Source organism: Manduca sexta, chromosome 27 (genome assembly GCF_014839805.1).
Source record: "Manduca sexta isolate Smith_Timp_Sample1 chromosome 27, JHU_Msex_v1.0, whole genome shotgun sequence".
In the NCBI taxonomy this organism is placed as follows: Eukaryota; Metazoa; Arthropoda; class Insecta; order Lepidoptera; family Sphingidae; genus Manduca; species Manduca sexta.
Window position 1 is genome coordinate 6,134,251 of NC_051141.1, and position 27,627 is coordinate 6,161,877.

General features: G+C 34.2%; 1 protein-coding gene across 4 annotated transcripts in view; it reads left to right on the forward strand.

Annotated features, from left to right (window-relative positions):
• The window catches only part of LOC115446086 (homeobox protein araucan), a 120,610-nt gene that overhangs the window by 52,945 nt on the left and 40,038 nt on the right, over window positions 1–27,627 (forward strand). For 2 of the 4 annotated variants that reach the window (XM_030172640.2, XM_030172641.2), the window contains exons 1-2: window positions 4,621–4,930; window positions 18,288–18,332. The exons of 1 other annotated variant lie outside the window; for it this stretch is intronic. In XM_030172640.2, coding sequence (XP_030028500.1) covers window positions 4,871–4,930; window positions 18,288–18,332 — 105 coding nt within the window. In that variant the 5' untranslated portion in view covers window positions 4,621–4,870. Of the gene's footprint in view, window positions 1–4,620; window positions 4,931–18,287; window positions 18,333–27,627 lie in introns of those variants that run through there. One more of the 4 variants, XM_030172642.2, reaches the window with a different exon arrangement.

The window sequence follows — 27,627 nt, forward strand, 5'->3', positions numbered from 1 at the left end:
TATTGTGGTTACTGCCGTACGGGCTTATAGTACACGAATTAATTCTCGTTCGTGATGGCTAATTTCATTAAAAATACCTACTTAAATTAAGTGTTACTCTATATTTTAAACATTTTCATTGTTATTTATGAGTTAGCTCGTTTAAGAATTATATATTTCGTCGGGGTTCAGTGTCATAATTAAATTGGTCACGCATCGTAAACTTTGGGATTGATAGGTACTTTAATATTTCTTTATTAAACATGCTTTATACTTGTGTAGTAGGTTCATACTCTAGTTTACGTTGTCATTGTTAGTAGAATAAGAGAGCAAAATTTCGTGTCTACTCGAATACTTTACGCTTCGTTGAACACCTAATTTGTGAGTAGCTCTTATAAAACTGTTTATATCGTCCGTTACTGTTGCCGTAAGGGTTTAGTATAAAAAGTGTATTTTGTCGATACTCTCTGTGATCCAAGAACGTACTAAATATTGTTATACATGAAAGGAAGAAAAATACGGCTTCATGTGGATAGTGGGAGAGGGGGTCTAAATCAATTCAACAAGGTAATCCATTCCTATTAAAACAGAATCGGATTTGTGTTATGGCAGATATGAGCGTTGGTTTTGAGTTACTAAAATGGCAAAAAATATTTAGATAAGCCAAATGACTGATGACAGGGCCAGTTCGAAGATCTTTTGAACAAAGCTGCAATCTATTACACGGTGCTTGATCATAGCCCGTCAGTTTTGGTACCGAAAACTCTCTACGTCGTCCTATTAAATAAAATATGGCGAAAAAAAGTTGCTGTTTCTATGAAAATATTAGAATGAAAACTTTAGATTTCTTTAATTTTATGGATTTTGAATGGCGTTAGAGTTATTGTTACAAGCGTAGGCCTATTCAAGTAATAAATACAAAAGGTTTCTCTCGCATAATTTGGTCTACAATCACCACTAACTAGCTCCTTCTCAAAGGTTTCATGCACTTAATAACTAGCCATCGAGCCGAGGAATTTTAAAACATTATCTATGTGTGAAAATATTTTAAATATTTTAAACAGTAATAATAATAGCAAAGCCACACGTCCAATAATTACAAACAGAACCATCGGTATGTTAAAACACGTTTGCTTCACTGTGTTTGTACGCTGTAATTTACCACTTGACTATTGTTCGCTTACAAGATTTTTTCTCTTCAATATAATTTGCACAAATGTTTTGCATTTCATTCCATTGTTATTATTTTGTGCGAAATAAAAATACATATCATTGTTATGAATTAAGTTTGTACAAGTGAATCATCTTGATAACGAATGAAAACATCATGAAGAAACTTCGTGTGACCAGAAAGATTTCGTTTAACTTGCCCAAGTAAATGGTGCACTTAATTATTTCATATATAATATTTCTTGTCAAAATTGCATGCTTTCCAAGGTTGTTAAAATTGTTCCGAATTCAAATATATTTTAAGAGCAAAGGAAATTATAAAGTAGCGGTCGGAATGGAGGTTTTAATATACCGCGGAATGGGTATGAATATGTTGTTAAACTTTATAATCCATGGAAAATAGGATTATGTACTTAATAAATTAAATACATCATAGCGGATCTCGCAACTTTCTACAATTAGTGATGAAATAATTTAATATCGTGAGTGTGCCTATAATGTACATCACACACTTGAGTTATATGAATGTATATACACAAACGAGGGATACGTCCCCTTAAAAAAATATTTACGTACTAATGGAGCCTACACTCATTTACTGAATTCGAACATCCCACACTCCACCTTGTATAGAACTTGACAAGGTTCGATTTTGAACTCACTTACTAGGACTATCACCTGAATATGTTAGAAAAATATTGCTATTGACTAATATAGTGGATTAACGATGATAATTTTTCGAAGCGAGTGAGTAAAATCAATGCCTCTCTTCGTGTTTTGGATTTGCGATAGTGGAATAGTGCGTTAAAATTTATTATGCTTTAACAAATCATAAGGTCCGAACTATAACATACAAAATGGTCTGGAATCAGCTTTTAGTAGACATTAATAGTATAATCACCATTATTAACGTCTTACTTTAACAACCATTATTCAAGCATATATAAATATCTATAAATACGCTAATAAATACTATTAAATATGGCCACCGGCTCGCCTTTTATCAAATGACAATGTGAGTTCACTAGTTACACCTCTGCCAACCCCTTCGGTGATAAGGGTGTAAAAGTGAAAATAAGTAAACCAACCCAACCTTTCTACATTGACTTTCAAGTCAGTTTTCATTGAAAAACGATATGGCAAAGCATCCAAAACACTTTCGATTATGATTTACGTTAAGTGAAAATATTATAAAAACTACAACATAAATATAATTAAAATCAATTCTAGGTTTCTTTTGGAGCCATAAATGTTTGCTTCAATACAAGTTTAAACGTGGCGCAAACATTTTTTTACAATCAAGCAATCGTACCATGTATATAATTACATAATGTGGCAGGCATTTATTTGCAACTCTACACGGCTGTATCATTTTATTAAATCATATATCTAGATAATAACTGTGCACGGCAACAATAAAAAAACAGTATGAATTAAAATACATATTATAAAACTGGACCTTAATGTTTCAATACCACATAATTATAATAAAAACAAGAATATAAGAAAAAATAACGTAAAAATTATTTTATAAGTCAACAATTTTACTTAAATCTACACAACTTCCCATCATTATGAGTTTTTATACTATTGCAAAAAATTGCATTACTCTTAATCCTTATGAAACATAATATCATAATAATAATATGAGCCTTGTAGTATATACAGTCCCACAGCTGGGCACAAGTTTCTTTTACTACTGAGAGGATGTTGGCCTCAGTCCATCATGCTGGCCTAGTGCCAATTGGTAGACTTCGCATACTTTCGAAGTTATTATAGAGAACTTCTCAGGTATGTAGGTTTCCTCACGATGCTTTCCTTCCCCGTTAAAGCAAGCGCTAATACACAAAGAATACACACATAATTCGAGCAATGTTGTGGTTTTGAACCTACGTACATTCGTCGCAGCGGTCCGTTCCACTGCTAACTAGGCTATCGCCGCCTATATAATAGGGTTTAACAAATTTTATTTGTGCATAGAGTGTACATAAGTAAGCTTAAACATTTGTCTAAAATAATGCACATAATAAATATTAATATTTATTCAATATAATATTATAAATGAATCTAATCGAACTTGCTACGCTCCGTTTAATGGATAGCTTACACGATTGTTACAGAATATACCTACATGTAACAACATGCACCTAAAATATAGTATTTAGCTGTATATTTATACCTATTATATAGTTAACCAAATAATTTGTATTGTATTAGAAGTTTTATTATAGGTAATTTTTTTGAGATTCTACACTTTTCAATAATTATAACTAATCTGTAAATAAAAGCAACAAATAAATTATCTTCAATGTTGCTCAATATTTTTAACGTTTTGCTGCGATATAAATAGAAAATTATACAAAATACCAGTATAGGTCCTTTTTAGTCACTTCCGTATGTTACGATAGCTTATGTTTTATAAAAGTAATAAAACAATAACAACATTAGCAATGATTATCAAATGTAAATTAATTTTAATACGGCTTACTACACATATTACATATTGCACCCTATAGGTGTACTTAAAGAACGTATTCGTTTCCAATAATTTATTACTTACCACCATACAAAGTTTCAAAGCGTCCGCAATGGCGCCACCTAGCAAAGGTGTCCTAAAACATCAACCGACAAATGGTTCCGCGAATTTCCGCTTTCCTCGTACAATGACACCGAGTCTAACCGACCGACACGGAAGTATTTGAAATTTACTCGAGATTTGTAACGTAGCTGTGAGAGCTTTTATGTTTTATCTATTTAGTATAATTAATGTCATTAATCCACTCTACCGATATGTAGAGAACTACTGGCGATTTTGAAAACGATTAGGTAAATAGTAATATAGCTTATAAGTACAAACATTTTTCATACCATTTGTTGACATATGTGATTTTTATTTGTAATTTGTAATAGCAGAAACATTTTCGTATATTTATAATTGTAGGCAAATAGTTTTTGTGGAAGTTAACGTTAGCGCCAGGCGCATAGTGGCGCTCTCATATCTCTCAATCTATAAACTAATGTGTTCTTAAATCTGAAAGCCATTCGACGACGTAAAGCCCTTTGAATATCGACGCCGGTGGTGTTGTCTATAAAGTCGATTCCTAACTCTGCGCCGTGTCGCGTCGTTCGTAAATCTGACGAGGTGAAACAACTTGTCCTCGGCCGAGCCATTTTTTGCCACTAGAGATTTGTTTGGTCGCGGTGCAGGGCTGGCGGACTGTCTCGACGGAAACCCATAAACATGATCAAGTCGGGCCGACTATGCCGCTTTTTTCATCCGCCCCACCCGGACGTGGGCGGAGACTGGTGTGTGGGAGGCGCCCGCTGCGGGAGGGGATACCGAGCGCCTATCGGCACTCGCGGTGCGTCGAAAAGGACAGAGTACCGGCCACGCGATTGGAGGAGGTGACGTGACTCCTCCTAATGGGCGGGGTAAAATAGGCCGTCTCCTACGTTGGAGGGGCGTCGGGCGTTGAACGCACGCCAGTCGGTGTTGAACCTCGAACGCGTGAAGAAGGTATAGGCCGGTCGCACAGAGCACGAGGGTCGGCATGCGAAGCGCGCGCAGGAATGGCAGCGCGACGCGCACCCGCCGCGCCTGCAACAAACTGTGATAACTAGTAGATTTAACTTATTGCTAATAGTAGAAATATTCGTAGGAAACAAATTCGTCCGTGTTATATAGACTTGGAGAGACAGTGTTTTGTGTGAAGCCGCCCATATGATCGTCCCTATGGCAGCGTACGCGCAATTCGGCTATTCATACCCGCCCGCCTCGCAGGTCAGTACATTATTATTTTAATACACAATACTAAAGTACATTAGTCTAAGTAACAAAACCTTCCTTCACACGTGTATTATTAAATCAATATTTACAAAGCACACAAGGTACAAGTTGTCTCTTAGTACTTTTTGTTCACGGATAGATAAGCAAACAGTTGGTTTCTTTAATTATAACATTTTAATAAAAGTTGTATCCCTATTTTTAACTACAATATAAGCGTGTATTTGCACATTTTTCTTACGTGAATTTATGAAGAAGTTACGAACTGTATCATTACACAAATTTTATATTGCAAACACTATTTTTGTTTAAGTCATAGATATAAAAAAAAATAACCTAAAATATGACTTGCGCAGTTTGGTGAGTTGGTTTTAACCACCTTTATTCATAATAACAATATCGTAACGCTGACGTGAAACGCCTAGTTCCTGATTTTATCACCTTACTTTTATAGAATGTAATTGCGCAATTGCATTTTGAATTTAGGCCTATCTGATGTTATTGTTACATACGTTACACATGTGAGTCGACCGTGAAAATTGTAGATATACATATTATACGTATAATATATTGATATATTTTTAAAGTTAGAAACACTTAAACCAACATTACGTAACAGTGGTATAAATTTGATTTCAGAGATATATTTCATTGTCCAACGAATATTAATATGATAAAATATTATCATATAAATAATGTATTAGTGTATGTGTGTAGATCCCCTAAATATGTCTTCTATATCAAAATTCACTTAAGTATAATGTAATTATATTAAATAACATTACACCCATTTTACGTTAGATATACACAAAATAACTTACATGTTACTTTAATAAGTTAGGTAAGTAAATAATAACTTAATGACTTATTACTTACATTATTAAACAATTATAGTTAAAATAAGAATATGTTTTTGCCCAATTCACAATCAAATTAATACGCATCACAAAACAAATTTTCTAGCGCCGTAGACGTAATCCGCAACAACCCAAAATCCATTACTTAAAACATCTAATGAACCAACAAAAGATATCTTAGTTACACAGGCATACCGGTTACGACTAACAACCTGTTTAATATTAATTAGGCATCTACTTAATAAAATTCGTTTCTTATACCCGTATATAGTAATATACCGGCCTGTGAAACTCCACTTATAACGATATCAACATAAACTGCTAATTTGAAAGAACCACGTAATTACAAGCGGTGTTAGCAACATTTTCACTACGAGCGAATTTTAAAAGTTCAACAAACCAGTCGATAAATTACATATCAACAGTTATTAACCACTGACATTTGGTTCACCTGTTGACGCCGCCGACGGACTGTTTTCACGACTTTCATGTCTTAGCTTATTCCCGTTACTTTAACTTGGGAATTAAATAATATATCATTTCATTGCCTCTTAATTTATTAAAATTACACAATTATGATAGTTGAGTATCGGTATTTGGTATTTTAAATGTTTATTGTAAGGTTTGTTTTAAATGATGTTTATGATGATAGTTAAATATCCACATTTAAGTTTAACTTTGAAGTAATGTGCATGGTTCGACAAGTTAAGTGCCTAAGTAATGAGTTACATAAAGGTGGCTTGGACTTGAGACTTTAAAGTAAGGCACAATTATAGATTCTATGTTTATGGTACACTTGTGGGGTGTGATACGATACTCATTATAATATAGAAGTTTGTTACACAGTTTTCTGTAAATACGGGTGTAGACAGGTGCAAAAGTTTACTAATAACTTTGCATTACTAAAGGGTGTATATTTCAAAGCAGATGCAGGACATGTAAATATTTACTAGTACTACTTGTTTTAACTATTTCGCCATTTCTGTACGTCATTCTAAGCAGGTGTGCTTAATCGAGTTATATTCATCTTCAGATGTAATATTATTGCATTTATTTAAACTCAATATTTATATTACCCAAGAATCATTTTATGCACTCCAACAATTCACAGTATTGGATTGAGGTACTCAAATAGAATCATAATCCAATGTCCATAGATTGTACCTGGTTTCGGAACGTGAAGGGCATTGATTTAATTCCTGAATCAGTACTCCATAATTTTTTAAATAATTTCCCGCCTATTTAACATTGCTTTTATACGTATCTACCACTTCATACATTATTTTAGTATAGACTATTTTGCTACAGCCGCCATGTTATAGTCACAAAAGATATAATACACATATATTAACATAAACAAGTCATAAAGTAAGTAGCTTAAATTTTAATAAAGTAAGTCGAATGCTTTACTTCCCTGTCTGTACAATGATAACCTGCACGAATACCCACACTTACTTCATTAACAGTATTAAACGTGGATGTGTCGCATATATTATTTATTATATATCTAACATACCCAAACATACAAATATTATTGTTTGTGGATATCGGCTATACATATACATGTTTGTACGTGTTTATGTAGTTATAATATCATTCGTCACATACGTATATGATAGAGATAATAGCATATATAGTGATGGAGAAAAGTTTGATCAAGTTTATAAGATTCTTTTTTGGTCAATATAATGGCGAAACAGGTCGTAAATAATATATTATATATTTATTTACAAATTTCAATAAATTAGTGAATTACAATTCAAATAAATTACACATATGAGGCAACAAACATATTTCATTTGATATACTTAAAACTGACTCTGACACTGTGGGGAAATATCGATTTTTTTCAAAATATAAATTAATTTATTATTTAATCTCGTTTAATCTAAGGTTAGCCATAAAAAATCTAAGAACAATACAGTATTCATTTAAATATTAGTAATGTTGTACATTAATTAATGTGCTTCCACACAAACTTTTAGATAGTAGTGTCTCTAGATTGATTACTACTTGTTCTAAACCTATTATTGCAAGCACTAAGGCCTCGTACCCTAAGTAATTATTGAACATTCTGAGACTCAACATCTGATTATATTAACGAGTGCAATACCGACATTCATCACTACATCCTCGAAAGTTATATAGGCTCACACTACACGCAGGCATCGCTTATAGAACATCAACTTGTCATTCAATAAAAAAAACATAATCACTTAGTCGATCGACATTCAAGACAGTATTATTTTTTAAAGTAGTCCCTTATTATCATAATTGTTGACAAATGACATATTTGTTCACGAAGAACTGAAACTTACTTAAGTACTAAAAAGAATGTGATACCAAACTAGACAAGACAGAAATATTTATAACGAAACGTAGGCATAATTATTGCACCATACCTAGGACGCACAGACGTGGTAGTATGGTAATTGTTATACATAGCACTCACCACGCGGTATCCTTTAAAGGGTGGGCAGATAAATACAATTATTTGAGTTTAAACATTTTCTTGAATAAATTTTACATAAAACACACTTCAAGTATTTTATTACTCCACAGGACCATTTTATTAAGAGACTATCATTTGGAGCAAAGATTAAGACATTATCTCTCTAATCTGATGCTCTTGGAAATAGCAATGCCCTTTGAAACTTTATATTTTTGTATTATTTCGTGATTCGTAGATGTCTTTTCTACGTGGGCTGTATGTAGTAAGGATATTGTCTACTTTTTTAATATGAACGTAAAATATTTATTGATATCAGTGTGTAAATTTAACTGTAATAGGTAGAAATTTATAAAGTGCGTGTTTTATTAAAAAATATTCCTTAGACGATTGTGACAGTAATTTTTTGAATATACACTCCTTTGTAACAGATTATTAAGGCCGATAATTTAAATTAATTTATCTATATGTATAAAAATGAATCCCTATTTCCCTTGGTCACGTTATCACGCGTTAACCGCTGGACCGATTTCACTATATATTTTTTTTGTTGTGTTTGTTATTGTCAGAAGATTCTTTGAAAAAAAAATTCAAAACAATTGCGCGGAAAATTAGAAAATTTAAAAGAACTTGACGAAAATATTAATTTTATATAACTGTTAATTGTTTGAAATAACTGTCAGCGATTGACAGAATGCGCGCTGCAAATTCATAGTTAAGACGGGACAACGTCTGTCGGGTCAACTTGTAAGGTAATAATAATAAAGCATTAAGTCTATTTTAAGGTATACTTGCGTGTAATATCTTATACAATTATAGTTATACATTCTTCATTATATCTTATTTAGAAATGTCAAAGATAGAATCAGTAATGCCACTTAGTAATAACCGCCTTATTGCAGTGTCACGAAGAGTTCACACGTTGTATGTGATTAGTTCGAATAACTAATGTTGTAATTGTAATCAAAAAATAATATTGTGATTAATACCATGCATTACTAATGTATTAATGTGATATTTACAATAATATGCTTTAGCGTTTTTGGAAACCATTCCGTTGTTTATCTTTGTTATATTTCGTGATAGAATATAATCCTATTATTTATGATACAAATTGTAATCTAAAGAAGGTTCAGTTTCGAATAACATTCATGACTTAGTGTATATTGTAATAAGCAATTATATGCCTAGAGTATCGAACCTCAACCATACAAACCAAATACATTTGACCAAAGCAGCTTAATAATTATCTATTTACAAATACAACTTTTCGTCAACTTAATGTAATTGCGAGATAATCGTATTGTATAGACAACGGTCGCTCCCAAAACCACAGAGAGCCGAAACCACTAAAGGTTTCGAAACGCGTCGGATTATAATTAAATTAACGTTACAAGTAAAATACTTTATCCGACAATTGTTACGTTTAACAACTTATGGACTAACGATATATTTGAGTTTTGTTTACAAAATGACGTATTATTTACGAAGTTTTTTTAATAGGTGTCAAACATTTTCCCGGTAATTATTTTAATATGAAATAGCATTTTTTTTTTATAATTTTGCACGCTGTTAATTAAGCCTGTCGGAGTATGTGCATGTGATATAAATCTAACCTAACTCTGTTACATAGCATAACTATTTAGATACAGTTTGTATAACATAACAGCTCGAAATAAGTAAAAATCGATGATTCTCTATTAAAATATTACCTTTCCTAGACAATTTCTTAATAATATTTATGAAATACGTAATAAACTTTGTGTTAAATTCAAATAGCATTAATATTGCTCTCTTTATCAAACTACAAAGAGCCTTATTCGTAAATAGCTTATAAAATTAAGTGACAAGATAGATACGGAAGATTAAGGTCACAAGAGTAGATATAAATCTATCATTAAATAAAAGGTCTATAATTTATGAGGAAAATTTAAAAGTAATTTGCGTTAGAGTTAAGTTCAGCAACTCTAATTTATTAGGCAATAATAAATCGTTCAAATTCAGATATATTATTTTCTGTACCTTCGTAGGCCTATACTTCTCTACTATTGTTGGTAGAGATTGTAAATATACGAAGGTAGTCGCGTCGGGGCTATGACTACCTTAAAAACAGAGGCATTTGTTAATCGTAACTCTAAATAAAATAACTTGTAATTAAACAACAAATAACATAACCATTAATAAGTTAAAAGCCACATAACATAGCATGAACCGACGATAGCCGCGTAAACTGTCGACCGATGACCGATATACAACCACACCGACACTGATACGTGACTGATCACCACAAACGATAATATTGTGAACATCGAAAAACAATATTTACTAATTAAACTTATCTGCGAGTTATTGGGCACGATCGTCCACACAGATAACTAGTATGAACCTCAGCTGGACAACACTTTTTCATTAAGACACGTTTGCCAGTCAAAAATTGATGGCGCCATGCGATACGGGCAGGTAGAGGTGACCCACTCGTTAAATTTTCATTTTTATTTACTAACACATTTGACAAAACCGTAATAAAACAAGGAGTTTAAGTAGGAGCGTTATTGGTCCAGCTGGGTTGGACTTTTGCTCTAGATGTTATCACCAGGGTCCCAGGTGAGGTCAAGCCGGTTTGCCAGCTGTTGCTCCATATCACATGTTATTACGTAGCCGACGTTTGCGACCGTTTCGCTAAACATTATTTCTATTTTATTTGAAAAGGAACCGGGTGCGTGTACCTACTTTTTGTATTTGCTATTTAATTTGCCTGAAAAATATTTCATGATGAAATAATAATATGAAAATATTTTACAAAAATTGACCCTTATTTAAATTAATAAATTAGGTTATGGATTGGCATTTACAGTACAATTTGGCTTTAAGTCTCCAAAAAAGATGTCATTAACGAACAATAAATAATATGCGTCAATAGACATCCGTACAATAAATCCACTGAACGTCAACAAAAAACATTTAAAAGTCGATTAAAAAACCTTATCTAAACAATCCATACATCATACTAGGAGTTCCGAGATCCTAAAGCAAAAAACAACCATTAGCGCTAAGGAGGTAACTCGTCCAAAAAAAATTGTTGGCTTCGCGCCTAATACGTTCATACTTCACACGTATTTTTCGCTCAGCATATTATGCCAAGATTTGTAAAGGGCATGTACAATCCCACAACAATTTTCCGTCTAATTGAACGTAGGCAATTGACCATTCAAAGTCGATAGCAATAGTTAATGGACTCTTGATACGGACCCCTTGAAATTCAACGTAGGTTTGTAGATTGTTTTCATTCTTTTAAACTTTCTTACTGTTTGTTTACGGCGAGGAAATATGCCTTCATGGAAATTAGGAGCCCAAGTATTTAACAGAATTTAAATACATTTTCAAAATGTTGGTGTTTTGTTAGTAAAATAATAATTCATAAATTATTTAATTCCCGTTTTTGTCTACAACAGCTATTTTTAAAAAGTATTCACTATTAAGAAATCAAAATGCAAAGAAAAACTTTTTTATTGGAAAGAATAGAGGCGCCTGTATCGAGACGGCACATATAATTTATAGTAATATCTATAGGTACGTAAACCATTTGTGGTTGCACTGGCAGTGGTTCAAAAATACCCAGATTACCTTTCTGTTGCCCTGCAATCACATTTCTAATATATAACAGGTGTATATGAGCGATGTCAACCATCGTCAGGCGATCCTTTCCTTCTCTAATTACTCTAAAATGTTCATTGTAAAACTAAACTAGGGGCAGCACCATGCATTAATCGAAAGAGGAACGGTCTACCCGTCCCTGCTCCCTGCTCAAACGTCTTGTCTTACAAAGTAGCAGTCACGCATTGCTGCCCCGTTTGATATTTTTTGCCATAATGCCAATACAACATTTTGCACCTACCCTCAGTTACCTATAATCAAATTCCAAGAATAGTTTAATAGTGATAAATACGAATACCTTCTAGCTAATGATCATGGTCGTGTAATTCTATACTTTACGGATGTATATTATTTCTGATGACTTAGTACTTAGGGGCGCTAATCTATTTGACTACATTGTATTTCATAACAGTGAAAAAAGAATTTTATCGCAATAAATATTGCTAATGCTGCTTGTTTGTATGGAAATGTTTTGTATCAAATTTTACATGATTGGTAAAGGTGTTGTGTAAAGATTGTTTATTTTGTAAACGGTGTAGAAAACTTACTTCATGGCACTTTTTATGCGTTGAGGATGGTAATACAATATCGGAAGAATACCTGAAACTATACTTTAGATTGCAATTTTTCAAGTAGAATATAATTTTATTAACACATACTGAGTACAATTAAGTGTATTTTTTCATACTATTTTTTGTATTCACAAATTAAACATGCCGTACGGTCTTGTGACGTTTATAATTCAAAAAGAGGTAAAAGAAAATAAAAACAACCTATAATTTATACTTTTAAATGCCTAAACAGTTTGCATCAAACAACCATGGTCCTACAACGTAACATTAGCCAGTTTTAACACTAGAAATAGGAATTGCTTTGAGAAAGTGTCATTGACTTGCATATAAGATATGCATCAGTGGCCAGCGCAGCGAGCCTGCCAACGAATAAATAGTGCGAATTAACTATTAGATTTTATTCCTATAAAATGATATGAAATTATTTCTTATGGACTATATCGTTTTGCAAATAATTAATAATTATTTTAGGTGCTTGGCTATAGATGTTGTTGAGCAACCCTAATACTTAAGATAATCTATAGGTATACTTATATTGAAAAGAGGAAAAGTTTGTGAGTTAGTAGAGGCTAAGGAAGCTACGTTACTCCTGAGTACTATATACTTATTTAGGGAAAGTGTAATGCGGGACTTTTATTACAGAAAAACTTCATCACGCGATCGGACCTGCGGGCCAAAGCTAGTACTTAACAAGACGCGGAATAAACATAGGATTTTTTTTTTTACACCGCAAAGCAACGACCGTACACTAGCCCTAATTGTTATATGTATATAGTGAGATTTAAATACAATGTCGACGAAGAGCCGTTACATCACCCGGTCGCCAAAATAATGCTGTCCTATTCCCCCGATATTAAAATTAGCCTAACTATTGTGTAAAGTTAGTTTGTTGATCGCTTTTCATGTGTTATCTAAGGTCAAATATAAAAATGAACAGAAAAAAAAAATATATTTTTATATACTCGCATATAAATGACAACTCGTTTTGACGTCGTCTGTTCTTAGTTCATACATAAAAAAATCCTATTAGGAAATTTATTTTATCTTTTGCATCTAGGCTTTGATTTTTTTTAATGAACACCTATTATCTCTGGGGGCAGGCTAATCAAAATAATTAGTGATTAACCTGGAAATATTTGGTCTCTCATTTGGAATTAATAATTTTTTCACGTGATAAATTATTATGATTTGTATGTAATTTATTTATTAGAAAGTCTTTATGATCTATTGTCAATGTATATAGGACAACATGGATTCAAAACCCACTTTGAGATCTACCAGCGGTAAAAAATATAATAATATCTGCGCTGTATTCTATACTGTCCCACTGCTGGGCAGGGGCCTGCTCTACTACTGAGAGGGATTAGGCCTTAGGCCACCACGCTGGCCTAGGTCGGATTGGTAAACTTCACACTCCCTCGAAATTCCTATACAGAATTTTTCTGATTTGCATGTTTCCTCATGATGTTTTCTTTCACTGTTAATGCAAGCGATAATTCACAAAGTACACACACATATTTTTTAGAAAAGTCGGAGGTCTTAGGGATTTCAACCAGCGGACATTGGTCTCGGCAGTCCCTTCGATAACCAATTAGGCTATCGCCGCTCGTAAAAGGTATAAACCAAGCCAAATCGTTTATGCAATATTTTTAGTACACATGGTGTTTTTAATTTGTTTTAATGCTCTGAATGATGGCACAAATTTGGCGTTTGCCAGATAGTAAGCCATACGACCGCCCATAAACAGTATAAATGCCATCCAACGCATTGAATTATAAAGTATTGTTGGGTATTCCACTGCGATCGCCATCCTAAGACATGAGATGTTAAGTCATACAATGTCTAATAGTTACACTGGTTAGTTATAAGTGGTTCAACACAACTGAACTTAAAATATACAGAAAACTTCGATTGATTAGTATACAATGTAAATGAGCTATTAGATGAAATATTCGACTAACATCCAAATTGACAAAGCAACAAACAACAGGCAAACCGGTTGGTACATTGTGTCAATTTGTAGCAACACATTAAATTACAGTATATTTAATAAGCATGACGTACCCCGCGTAGAGCAAAATCATATTAGGTTTTTCAGCACAGTATCAGTTCAGGGTTTGGAATTCGTGCTCGTTAGGGCGATCCTCCAATCACACCAAGGGTATCATACACATGGCGAAAAGTGGGTTTCTGAGTTTCCTCACTGCCTACCACATCGGGCGTACAGGCGTGAGTGAGTGTGACGCTTACATAATCTTCTGGGTCCATATTGTTTTTTATATTTGTCATTGTTATTAATTTTAGGGTTCCGTATATTAAAAAGCAACACATATAGAATAGATTTGTTGTCTATCTATACTGTCAAGACCCTTTTTCATAGGAACGCGTAAAGTTATCAAATTAGAATTTATTTCAAACACAGCTCAAGTATCAATTATTCAAGTCTACGGTCTCGTTCAGATGTAACAAAATCAAACTTGTAAGGTAACGCGATCAAAGATATGAGCGTTTACCTAGAAATTTTGCGATTTCACATTGGAATCAAAACCTTTAGGGTTAACCTAGAATCATGAAATTTGGCAAGAAGCATTGCTTACACCACACCGTTAATAAAACGAAAAACGAATTACTTAATTATTAAAAATTTCTTTACGGTTACTTCAATAACTGTGTTTAGAAACTTGTCGGCAAGGTTAAGTTTGTGAAATTTTAACTTATGTTAGTATACTTAGATACCTTAACTACAAATTTGTACAGAACTCGATGCGCTAATCCAACTTGCACTTATCCGGTTTTATTTGCGGGAATATTATATTTCTATTGCATGTATAGGTTATCTGGATAATATTATTTGTTGATGTTATTCATTAATTCACATAAATATTTTTCATTTAAAAAAATCTGTATCATTACCTTATTCTTACAAAACATAAGGTTGAAAATAAATTATATTTCTCTCGTACTTAATTTCATAATATTTTCTTACTGGATTTTTTTCCTATAAGAAACCTACTAAATAACAAGTAATTTAAACGTTCTGTTAACGACTTTAAAATTTTAGATTTGTTTTATAAGTTAGTGTACTTACTATATTGTTATACTTAAAACAAGTTGATTTTCATTATTATCTATATATATAAAAATCAATTGCTGTTCGTTAGTCTCGCTAAAACTCGAGAACGGCTGAACCGATTTGGCTAATTTTGGTTTTGAATTATTTGTGGAAGTCCAGGGATGGATTAAACGGTGACGAACATAAATAATAAATAACGGAAAATACTAAAAACGACAGTATAAGTTTTCAATACAAAATGTTCCTACCTGTCAAACAATACATGTCTTTTTCTCTTTTTAGAAATAAAGAACTGTAACATATATATAGATGTATTCAGAAATAAGTCTGTTTCATAGTTGTAATATGAGGTCCGATTTCTTTGGTTTATTTTGTTCAAATACAAAATATTTCAGAAATAAATAAAGTGTAAAAGTGTCAGTGGGTTCTTAAAAATAGAAAATAAATAAATAAATTTCAAGACTATTATTAAAATCTATCATCAATTTGTCTGTGCGTGAGAACTTTATTTATCGTTATTGTCGCAAAATGCCACGGAGAAGATGACTTAGATAGTCGAAGTTAATCAAATGTACGACGAGCTACTTCACGTGCAAACCGTACTCTCGACTAGCGAGAGACAGATAATGATAACATACGTATTGTATGGCAAAATTGTGTTTCACAATAAATAATAATAATAAATGTATGTAGGTGATACGAAGTTCACCGGGTCATCTAGTTATTAATAAAATTTTATATGTAGTCTTACATCCGTATAATACTAAATGGAATTGTAATATAAAAAGTCTTTTATAAAACAAAAGGCATTCACGAAAGTGGGGTGGCAAGCCAAAGCTACTAATATATATATATTTTTTAATATATAACGGTCAGTCCTAACCTTTATAGCTTAAAATTCCAATTAGATTCTAGAGTCACCTTAAAAAACATAAATACCTAAATCTATTAGTTAATATTTAGTTACATTTTTTCATAAAAATGAAGCTAGATTTCTAATAATTATAATTAACCAGTAGTTTGTAATGTCTTTCTATGGTTGTCGATTCTGTGTATACCTGTAGTTAGCTTGCAAATTTGTACCTTAGTGTGTAAGCTGCTAGTGTAGGTACCATAAAAGAAAAAATATTTAAACCTATAATCTACGGCAGTTATATATATTAGTTAGTATCTAGGTACCTAATGGTATAGGGTCATAGCTTATTATTTTTTTACCTCTACATGGTTACTGCACAATTGGACTGGTTTCATTGGGTAAGTTAATGTTAAATTTATATTTAAACTTATGTTTATAAATATGAGTTTAACTCTTGTCTCTTCACATAACGCAAGTATCAACTGCCATCGCCACCCTCCAATTTTCATGCAGTTACAAAACATCGCGTCGCGTCGCCTCTATTGATTAATTGCGGCTGCAGTTTCATACATTAGTTTCTTCTTACAGATACCCGACACTTATTTGACATAATTAAATTTATTTATTACAATAAATGCACATTTATTGTTCGCATAACCGCGTTACTTATGTTTGCCTAAGTAAAATTGTTGCTCACTTTTTTGTCCGTCTCGTGTACGTATGTAATACGTATTGAATTATTTATTTGTACTTGTATCCAACCTTCGCGTAAGTGAATGTACATATTTTTTACTCTTAAACTCTTTGCAGACGAAACAAATTGCTAATTACAAGAAGACGATCCTTGCATAAAATTACGCTGTCGTACATCAACATGACTTGATAAATTATGACTGACGAAACAAAAAAGTGTGTTCGGATATGTGTTCGCAGACACGAATGTTTGTTACTTAGCCCTGTGTGTAACAATATACTTGGAGTTGACACGCAACCAAGTGCAGATTCAACATTTTCACAACATAGAGCTGACCTCGCCCACGTCCATGATCGTATGCGGCGCAACAACACTATACCGCGCCGAGAGTAACTCACACCCAATAACATAACAATGACTGTCATTATTAATTCGCTCGAATTTCGCATGAACGCCAACATTGTGCGTAAAGTGGCTCCATTTATTTGTGGATCCGGTGGGAGGTCACGGCAAAAGTTCACAATAAAAGCCGGGTCCGGTAGCACAGTTTAATTGAGTCCTCCGACCTCATAATCCGAGCCTCCCGCTCCGCCCGCTAAATGTTATTTATTAGCCAAACTGGGAACACCGCCGCCGGCCGCCGCCCGTCGGCCGCCCCACCTACGGCTCGTATAAATTTTAGCCTACTGCACCCCATCGTACCCGCGAGCTACCGACGCCTCTCGTGCGGCCGGAGCGACAGCTTCTCTTGCTCGCCGAATCATTACCAATGGTATTTTTAACCACGTATCATGTGACATTCATTGGTAATCTTACAACTGTCAGTATACAAAATCAATAGAGAATCAGCAACTATAAAAAATCGTGAGCTAGCTGAAGGCTAACTGATAGCTGTTCCAATTGGCATATTTTTTCATAGTCACTGCTATCACCTAATTAACATAAAGTGTCTTGTCACTAATTCTACCGTGAATTTAATATCATCGTTCGATTCATTAACTCTTATTCTTGACTCAATACGTCAGTAATTAATTTGCACCGATTATAGCACTTGCTTATAGGCTTGTTATTAAACTTGTCGATAATTTAAGATGGAACACGATTCTTAAATTGCGACGTCGCGGCCGATTGCCCTTTGTATACGCTTATATTGTGTTTGTCGGCAGCAATTATTCGACTATTTTCCATTCAATTTGTAGGCTATGTACAGCGCGCACGAAGAGCACCCACGGCTGCACATTCGCGTGAGTTACTTTTTATTACTTATTTGTGTGGGTTTTTAACTGTAAATGTCTACTACCGCGTCTTAGTTAACTAGTACGAAAAAAAACGCATGGCATATTAACGAACTACGGGTAAAGCACATTCTTAATGCTGTTATACATCACTTATAATCGTTGTCGGTGCCCGGTGTTATGATATTTATATGGAAGATGTCGGAAAAAATCGGCTTGTGTGCGATATGGCCTGATTGAAGTTTATACTCCCGGTGAATCGCCAGTTGCACATTTTTCTAACCGAAAATGATTTCATATTATTTTAAATAAAGAATTTTTTCATCAAATTCGAATAAAGAAGAACAATTCGTTGGTCAATGTAACCTGTCAACAGATCATTGAACCAATTTCAAATATTTTATATAATTAATCCGACAACACTTGTTAAATGATGTTAACATTCGCTGATCCATTAATGTCACGTAGCTTGTACGTGGAAACAATATATGTGACATTTTAACGACAAATTACTTCCGGTCAGCGATGTGATATTGTGGAGTCAGTAAGCACGTACAATGGTATGGACTCTCGCAGTGATACATCTGAATAGCTACATATATGAAAATCCTAATTATGTATCAAAATCATATCCTATATGCCAATTAACCCTATGAATGGTATGCGTTGTAAGAGGGTTGGCATGGACAATAATTAATAATAAAAAAATAACCGGAATCAGATTTTGAAACATAGTCTTCATTAGGCAGTCCGAATTAACAAGAACTAGGCGAATTTTAAGATATAATCAGCAAAATGTTTAATAAACCATGTGAAGCCACATTTGAAACTAGTATATTATTTCAACAGCAAGAACTAATTAATTAAGTTTTCTATGAGTTACATTTGATTAGAGGCAATAATTACCTTTACTAAGAACTGGTCGTCTACTTTTCTCACATAATGGTTAATACAATAGTCAATAAGTCTTTATACCATGAATCCATTTAACACACTATTAACACGATTTCATAAAAAAAACGCATTTAATGAAAATACAGAGCGTGTGACGTTTTTAAACGTTACTTTAAATTGTACTGTAACATTAACATAGTTTCACGCGCTGATGGTTTCGGACGTTGCAGAATTAATGCCCAATGGTCGCTATGGAACATGTGGCAAATCCGTCGCAGGCAAGAGCCGTAAATGAAATACGCATTCAGCATTTACTACTGGGAATTTGGCTATTGGAATTATCGATGCAATCTGCTCGATAATTGAATGGAAGCGCGTTAAATAACCATTAATAGTTGTTGCGGCCGCGATTCATATTTATCAACGCGACGTGCCGCGCTGTGGGTCCGAGGTGAGGTGGCGAGGTGGCCGCCCGGCCCGCCGAGTCCCCGACGCGTCCCCGTCACGTCGCTATCACGTCGCCGTCACATCGCCGCCATGCCGCTGCGTGATCGCCACGCACACTCAACTCGTATTTCGTGACGACGTGCGTCACGCACGCGCCTCATTTCAATTTTAGTACAAGGATTGAGCCGTTTTATCGCGCCACACTGGTATCATTGTTTTCGCGAACGCTCATATCCCCAACGACACTGCTCGACATTCCGACGCCTCGCCTGATACCAGACATTAATACCCTCATGACATATTGTATATTACTTTGTAGACATTACGAGGCTGCGCTCCTTGTGCTCGCTCGGCACCTACATAATGCTATTATGTTAGTGCAGTGTAATGTACACTTGACGACACATTATCGTGATGTAGAAAGTGTTTATGTTTTAAAGGAATATTTCTAAGCGTCTGCTACTTTAGAGCGGACTTGTCGGCGTGGTGCTGTGCTTCGTACTGAATTTGCACTGTATTTTTAAGAGGATCATAAACTCGAGTATGCACAGACAGTTAGGCTGACTGACGCACTGTAGTCTCCAGCGCGAAGCAATTTTTCCGGCGTAACACCGCGCTGCAAAGTACCTCATAATCTTAGCTGAGAACGACACGCAGAGATTTATATTTATGATACTCATAATGGTGGTGGTAATTGAAACTTGGTGCGAAGGAAAGTTCCTTTCGTGCTGTGCCTCTACTCGACAATGCCCGCCATGACGTGCCTCTCTTCTGAGACGTGAGTGACCATTCGCCTAAGTAACATTTATCACAACTATTATCGTAGGAAAAGTGGTATTACGTAGCGTTTTACGTGTCGGATTACGAAATCAGGATCCTTAATAGCATTGTTATTCACACGTTTAAATGATTATGAAAAGTGCGCAGATTGTAACATTTTCGGCACATGATGTTTAGACGAGGCCGCGGCCCGTCTGGCCGGCCCTGGCCGATCTCCTCGGCCTCCCGCACGTATTACCCAGACTGCCGTTCGTCAAGCGCCTCAAAACGAACAAGAGTGGCGTTTACAGCCCAATCATTATAATGATTGGTTATCGATTTGTACGGCGCGCTCGTCTAAGGACCAAAATTTTGTGCGCCCGATTACGCTGATACCCTGCGGCTATTCCGTAATCTATTCCTACCGTCCACACGATATCGCCGACTTATCTCCGTCGCTCGGCCGCTTATAATTTTGGAAAATTCATATAATAACATCTGATAACAATCTAATTATTATAATGTCCTCTTTAACATATCCCATTGACCGGGCCGAAATTGGAGCGAGAGCGGAGCCTTCGAGACGGGATAATGCGTTTGCTAATGTAATGGAAATTATGAGATCATCTTTATTATGCTTTAACTGTGCTTTTAAAATAAACACATTACTTGGGTTTACGTCCGGCGGGCCGGTTTATAGCCGTGCATTCCGGAGACTACGCTAAGTTCAAATGCAACAAACAGGTAGCTTTGTTCGATTACAATAATTCTAAATTAGTATAATGAGCATTTTTAAGTTTAGTGACCATTAAATTTTAATGGAAGCTACTGTGGAAGCCGCCCTAGCCGCCCTACCGAAGCCACGCCGCTGGACCTGCTCCACAAGCTCCATTTCTGTGGCGGGTTTCTTTGTGAAACTATACAATCTTCATTAAAATTGTTTTTACATGCCTACGACATTGGGGAAGTTTACAACTTTATAAAATTTAAATTGACTACTTATAGTTAAATCGGTATTATTTTGCATGAGAAACATCATGCGACATATCTTCAGATTCTAACATCGTGTGTTTCATAATGCTGTGCGAATATATTTCAAATTAGTTTAGATAATATGCAAATTCACATTATCAATAATTATACATATAGTTTCATTTTCGATTTGATTCTTGCATCTTACGCAATACTCGTATTTATAATGTTTTATGATCAAAAAATACTGTTGGTTAATATTGGTCTCCTCGTATAAAAATCCTATTACATAAAACATGTAGATTATCTAAAAAATGTTTAATATTTATGTCAATATGAAAAACTTTAAAATCACTAGTCGGAGATTCTCAAACTTTGTTTTGTAGTGAAACTAAACTTAAAAATGCATTATCTTCAACCCGTCTTATCTAAGCGTAACATTAAATTATGCAATAAGGTAATATTACATTAAAAATACCTATAAAATATTAAATATTTTCTTAGATTAAAAACTTAATACGCATAATTCCATGTTACCAAAACTCATGATATAGAATCTGAATATTATAAATATTTGAAAAATCATAGTCACTACATCGACAACATTTTTTATCTAATTTAATTACACATTTTTCACCAAAGAAATAAATACATTATTAAAGTTAAAAAACGGTGAAAATACTAACATGATTACGAGAAACAATTCAAAATTAGAAACAGCTTATTTATTATATAATACAACCACATCATATTAAAAAAAACTATGTACATAACAATATGACTAAAGAATCAAATTATATAAGTTGCATATAACATTTGCAAAATTTTAACAGTTGTACCTTTCACTCCTACCTAGCTATGTCTAATATGTGGACGTTTGAAATCACGGCCCATGTCCGAGTCTCATCAAATATTGACGGCTGCCTGAAAGCTTAAGGCCCTTCTCGCCTCCACCTATCGGACGTCGGACGTCTATGCTTCTATTTACTAGGTGCATATTGAATGAGATACGCCCCAATATAGTTACATTTGTCCATGTACTTCAGTCTCCGAAAGGATATTACATAAACCATTTGAGAGTGTAATCCAGTTGAGTTGTTATAAATGTTTTAGTCCACCTGCAAGACGCTAGCTTCATATATCTAAAAATCAAATCTGTCTTACGAAAGACGGCGAGAATCAAATTACCTGGACAAAATGTACCTACATGTTAATCTAGGACATAGACTACTCTTAATTTTCATCCAAATCCGTTCAACGGTTTCTGCGTGTACTTTTAACAAACAACCGAACATTTTTACCTACATTTTCGTTTAAAATATTATGAGTATTATTGTTTTTATTAGTAAAGGAATTATAGCATTAGTAATAATAATATTATCAGCCCTGTATTATATAAGTACTGTCCCGCTGCTGGGCACGGGACTCCTTTTCTACTGAAAGGAATTAGTCTTTACATACCCTCAAACTCAGGTCGGTACCTGAGTTTGCTTGCTCCGAAATGCCGATGCATTTAGGTAAATTAAATCACACGAACAATCTAGAACTACATTTGAGTAACAACTAAATAATTAGGATTTTTTAAGGCAAGGCGATGTGAGATGGACATCCGTACTCCTAAATACTCAAATTCTCTCTGAATCGTGCATTATACTTGACCGAAACGAGAATTATGTGAAGTACTTATATCGCAGAATTATGTTGGTTGGATCATTGTGTAGGGATGAGAATAGGACGGGTTCTACAATACAAGCTGTAGGAGAGATGCTTCAGAGATCAAATACTAAAATATTTGACACTGTCGGTCGTAAATAACTGTGAAATTTTGATATGGAAGAACTCAGAAGGACGGTAGGGATTCATTCAGACGAATCATCAAGCCGTTAATAGCATTACAAAAAAGTGCGGATTGGTAGACTTCACACACCTTCGAAATTCCTATAGAGAACTTCTCAGATGTGCAGGTTTCCTCACGATGTTTTCCTTCACCGGTAAAGCGAACGATAAATTCACAAAGAATCTTCTTTTCATTTTACTCTCTTATAATTAGTCCGTCGACTGCAACAAGATCTACAATTTTGGATCACAAAGCATTGAATGCCATCGCATTAAATCGTACCCTGAGACGTCTACTCTCTTAATTCCCAGTAATTATAATACTAGCTGTAATGTTCTTCAAGTCGGAAAACCCTACTGATTTGCAACAGGTAATATTGACGTTATAAGGTAATATAGACTAAAATGAGGCTTAAATCAAACATCATAATATTTGTTAGGCCGTCACGAGCTTACATCAATCAATATTGATTTTGCTACATAACAATGGCCGTATCCAGCTAAACAACTGCACTACCTTGTTAACTATATCGGCCTTACTGTCCATTAGCCCACGTCAAGCCAGTTTACATTACTTATTTATCGAACCTTTGGACTTGTGTTTTAGTTGGTCAAGTCGCCCTTCCCCCTTGCCCATAGTCCCATTATGTTTCTCCCTCTTGCGAAGATATATCTACAAGAAAGATGTCCGTAAGCTGTAAATATAATATGAAATTACAATTTTAATCGAGCCGTTTAGATGCGTAACGTGGATTATTTTAGTAGACTCTGGGAAATCATAGCCGTTTCATACAACTATTTCATTATGAAACCCAGTGTTTGATCGTTAAATGAATTGTATGAAGTACTTTTATTGACTTTAATAGATTTCTTGTGGGTAATTATGGAAATGATAGCAATCGGTATTGTATTGTGGATGGTTTCACTGTAATTGAAATTAGTCAGTCCATCACGTGACGTTTGCGCGTGAACTGTAATTTTCGCCTTACAATTTAAAATTATTTATTGATTGTATTGCGTAGTAAGCAGGAAGTTTCTTGTTAGTTTTTATTAACTTTTCATTAAAAATGAAATCGTTTTTATTGTGCGTGGTCTAAAAATAAGATTAGTATAATACCATGATTGCCACAAGTCGCCCTAAAAGTTGACTTTCATCAAAAAGACAATTATGATCACTCCAATGTGATATTTGATTATAATTTGGATCGTAATAACTAAAAAAAATACTATAATTATTATTTTTGTTTTTAAAGTAATATTTAAACAATTAAAATACTGTCGTCTCCGACCTGAATTCATGACGCTTAATTTGATAGCATCGCGAATACTTAAGAGTAGAAGTTATACATGGTACCCTTGGCATATGGTAACACTATTTTAATATAAATAGGTAGTTTCATAAGGTCTAGTATTTATTAACGCGGGTAGCATGTCCTAAACCCGAACAGAGTAGTTTTGTCACATTACTGCTTTACGAAATGATAGGTAAAGCAAAAATATATTTCCGATTCAAACTTAATTACAATAAAAAAAAATAATCAATGTTATATTATAAAGAAATTAAAAATATTTTTAGAATGATACCCACAACTCAAACATATGGATTCACGATTGCTTTAGCAATAAAATATATACTTACATTAATAATCCTTTGTATAATTAACACAAATACAAACCAATATCGCGTGTAATTAACAACGCCGCGCCCAACTGGGATCTGTATCATTCATCTCGTATGTTGCCCACTATGGACGGGCGCCTAATCAACAAACGTCAGTGGTGTTTGCACGGCCCTCTTCAAAACATCTGATATCACCCACACAGAGCATTAATCCGAGTCCCTCTCTTTGCTCAACACTCTTCATTTGACAGATTGGACTAAATTACTAAAGGTTTTTTTATTTAATTTAAGGGTAACAGCGATCGTAGGAGCATTTCGCTCGATGAGTGTTTGCACACCGAGATCTGAGATAGCTTCCCGTCGAAGTAGTTTTTATTGGAAGTTTTGTTGACCGAGCCAGTGAAGCGTTTTTCGAGTTTCGCCCCTTTTGTACACAATGACATAATATCGCATATATATTTGATTTGATCGACCCTCGCGGCAGGAGAAGGCTTGTTATTGTTCCGGCGCCCGCCCTCAACTTTTTATTAGCTTGCCGTTACTGTTGCTTAACTTGCTCTTCGTGTCGTTTAATGGACTTAATATTGTGTTGATCAGCTGTTGATGTTACACTTTGGAAAGGGATGTCTGTAATTGTTAAGTGTACGCAAACTATTATCAACGCCGCTCCGTACCCCTGTGATTTTTCTAAGCACTGTAAAAAATTGCTTCACAGCTAATATAATATATTTTAAATAACAAATAAAATCCAAATTAAAATCTGCAAGTCTCAAGTCCTTAACTGACTTTAATAACACCTGCACACTATATATATATATATTTATTTATTTATTTATATATATTACATTTATAGACATTACCATTACAGGTGTTACCCCAATGCGATAATATCTTGTTAATATATATATATATATATATATATATATTCAAACAGTTAAATTACGAATACATACAGTTCTGGGTTAGCATACATAGAATAAACAGAAAGGTAAAGCCCAGCGCCGCCTACTCATTAAAACGAAATAGCTGCCACAAACGCATGTACGAGTATAAATGAATACGTGGATAGTTGATAGCACTGTAATTCCGGCCGACGATGAAGCGGGCTTCATTTGTACCTTTCTATTGGCTATTTAATGCTCTGTACAATATACATGTATAGGGGGTAACAGTATCACTCAAAGACAATCACACCAATATTAAGTGCACTATTGCTAGGGCTACCAAGCGTTTATATTATATGCTTATATTTTGAAACTAATCATGTACACGATGAGATTAATCCTTTTCATCATAGGGGTTGAATTTCCGTAAATTTTTCGTACTCACTTTTTTAAATTTAGAAATCGTGTACATTTTTTTGTCTCACAGATTTACCTTGGTTGTTAGTCTGTTATAGTTGAGAATTTTACAAAGTAGATCGTATTAGTTACAGTTCTATAGACTAAAACGTCTATATAAACTATTTGTTCAAAATATGAACTAAAATGGCAACCAAAACGTCACTGTTACAACCCTATTTATTCACTTGATTAACAAATAATTTTATTTATATTTTTTATTCATATCCAGGTTTACACTTAGACTCGGGTATATATGGTATAAGCGCCACTCCGTACACAAACACGAACTGTCAATATTGACCGTTAAGTCGGTTTAAATGGATTGCAGTTCAATTCAGTTGAACACAGTGAATGTTCCGAACGCTAAATCTAGTACGTAGTACATATATATCGATGATTACAGCTAAATTATAAATCAATAATAGAAGGAACCAAGAATGTTAAATATTTGTATGTGTAAATTGCATGTTAAATTGAGACGAGGTCAGAGGTGATGAAAAACGCGTATTTATTATGATAATGTAGTATTTAGAGCCAGCTGTATCAATATGAATATGTAGTAAAAATGTTTTGTAAAATATTCAATCAGGAAAATGTTAGAATTTAAGAATGTCGGATAATTTTTATGGCACCGTTCTAATTGCAACAATAAATAATTTATCTATCAGGCTAGTAAAATTTCAATTCTGGGTCTCTGTCCTATGGCCGCGATTACGACCGCGTGGATAGATATCTGGATCTGATATTAGGAAAATAAATTATCATAAACTATAATAAATACTTAAAGTAAACAAAATACCTACGAAAATATCAAATAACACTAAAATTTCATTATAGTTTATAATACTAGCCTACATCGAATTATTAACATAAAAAATAAAAATAAATCAAACTTCTCCGCGTGCCAACCCTGACTAAGTCGTTATTGAGCGGCAACTGATTGATATCAAAATCACAATTTCATAGCTAATATCGATGTCGCTATCCGTAATGACACGAAGAGTGGTGCCCGCGCGTTATCACCGCCTAACACTAATTACAGGAATGCACGCGAGCGTTTCCGATACAGATAGTGTTTGTGACATGGCAGCCAATAGCGGCCGCTCTTTGTTATTGTAGCCCAAGTTGATCGCATCACCGAATTCGGCGGTAGTTGTCGACCGCCTTCGATTTCGCCAGTTAGACAAAGGGTGACTCGTTTTTAAATGGTATTCAGTTTTTTAATGTTTCACATGACGGTATAGACACACATTTGGTTAATTAAATTATAATTTATCTACATTTCATTATAAATTTATAACTGTATTAAATACTATCTTATTGCTGGGAACAGACTTTATTACTCATAGGGTTTAGGCCTTAGTCCACCACGCTGGCCTAGTACCGGTTGGGACACTTCATATATCTTCGAAAAGTCAGAGGTGTATTCCCT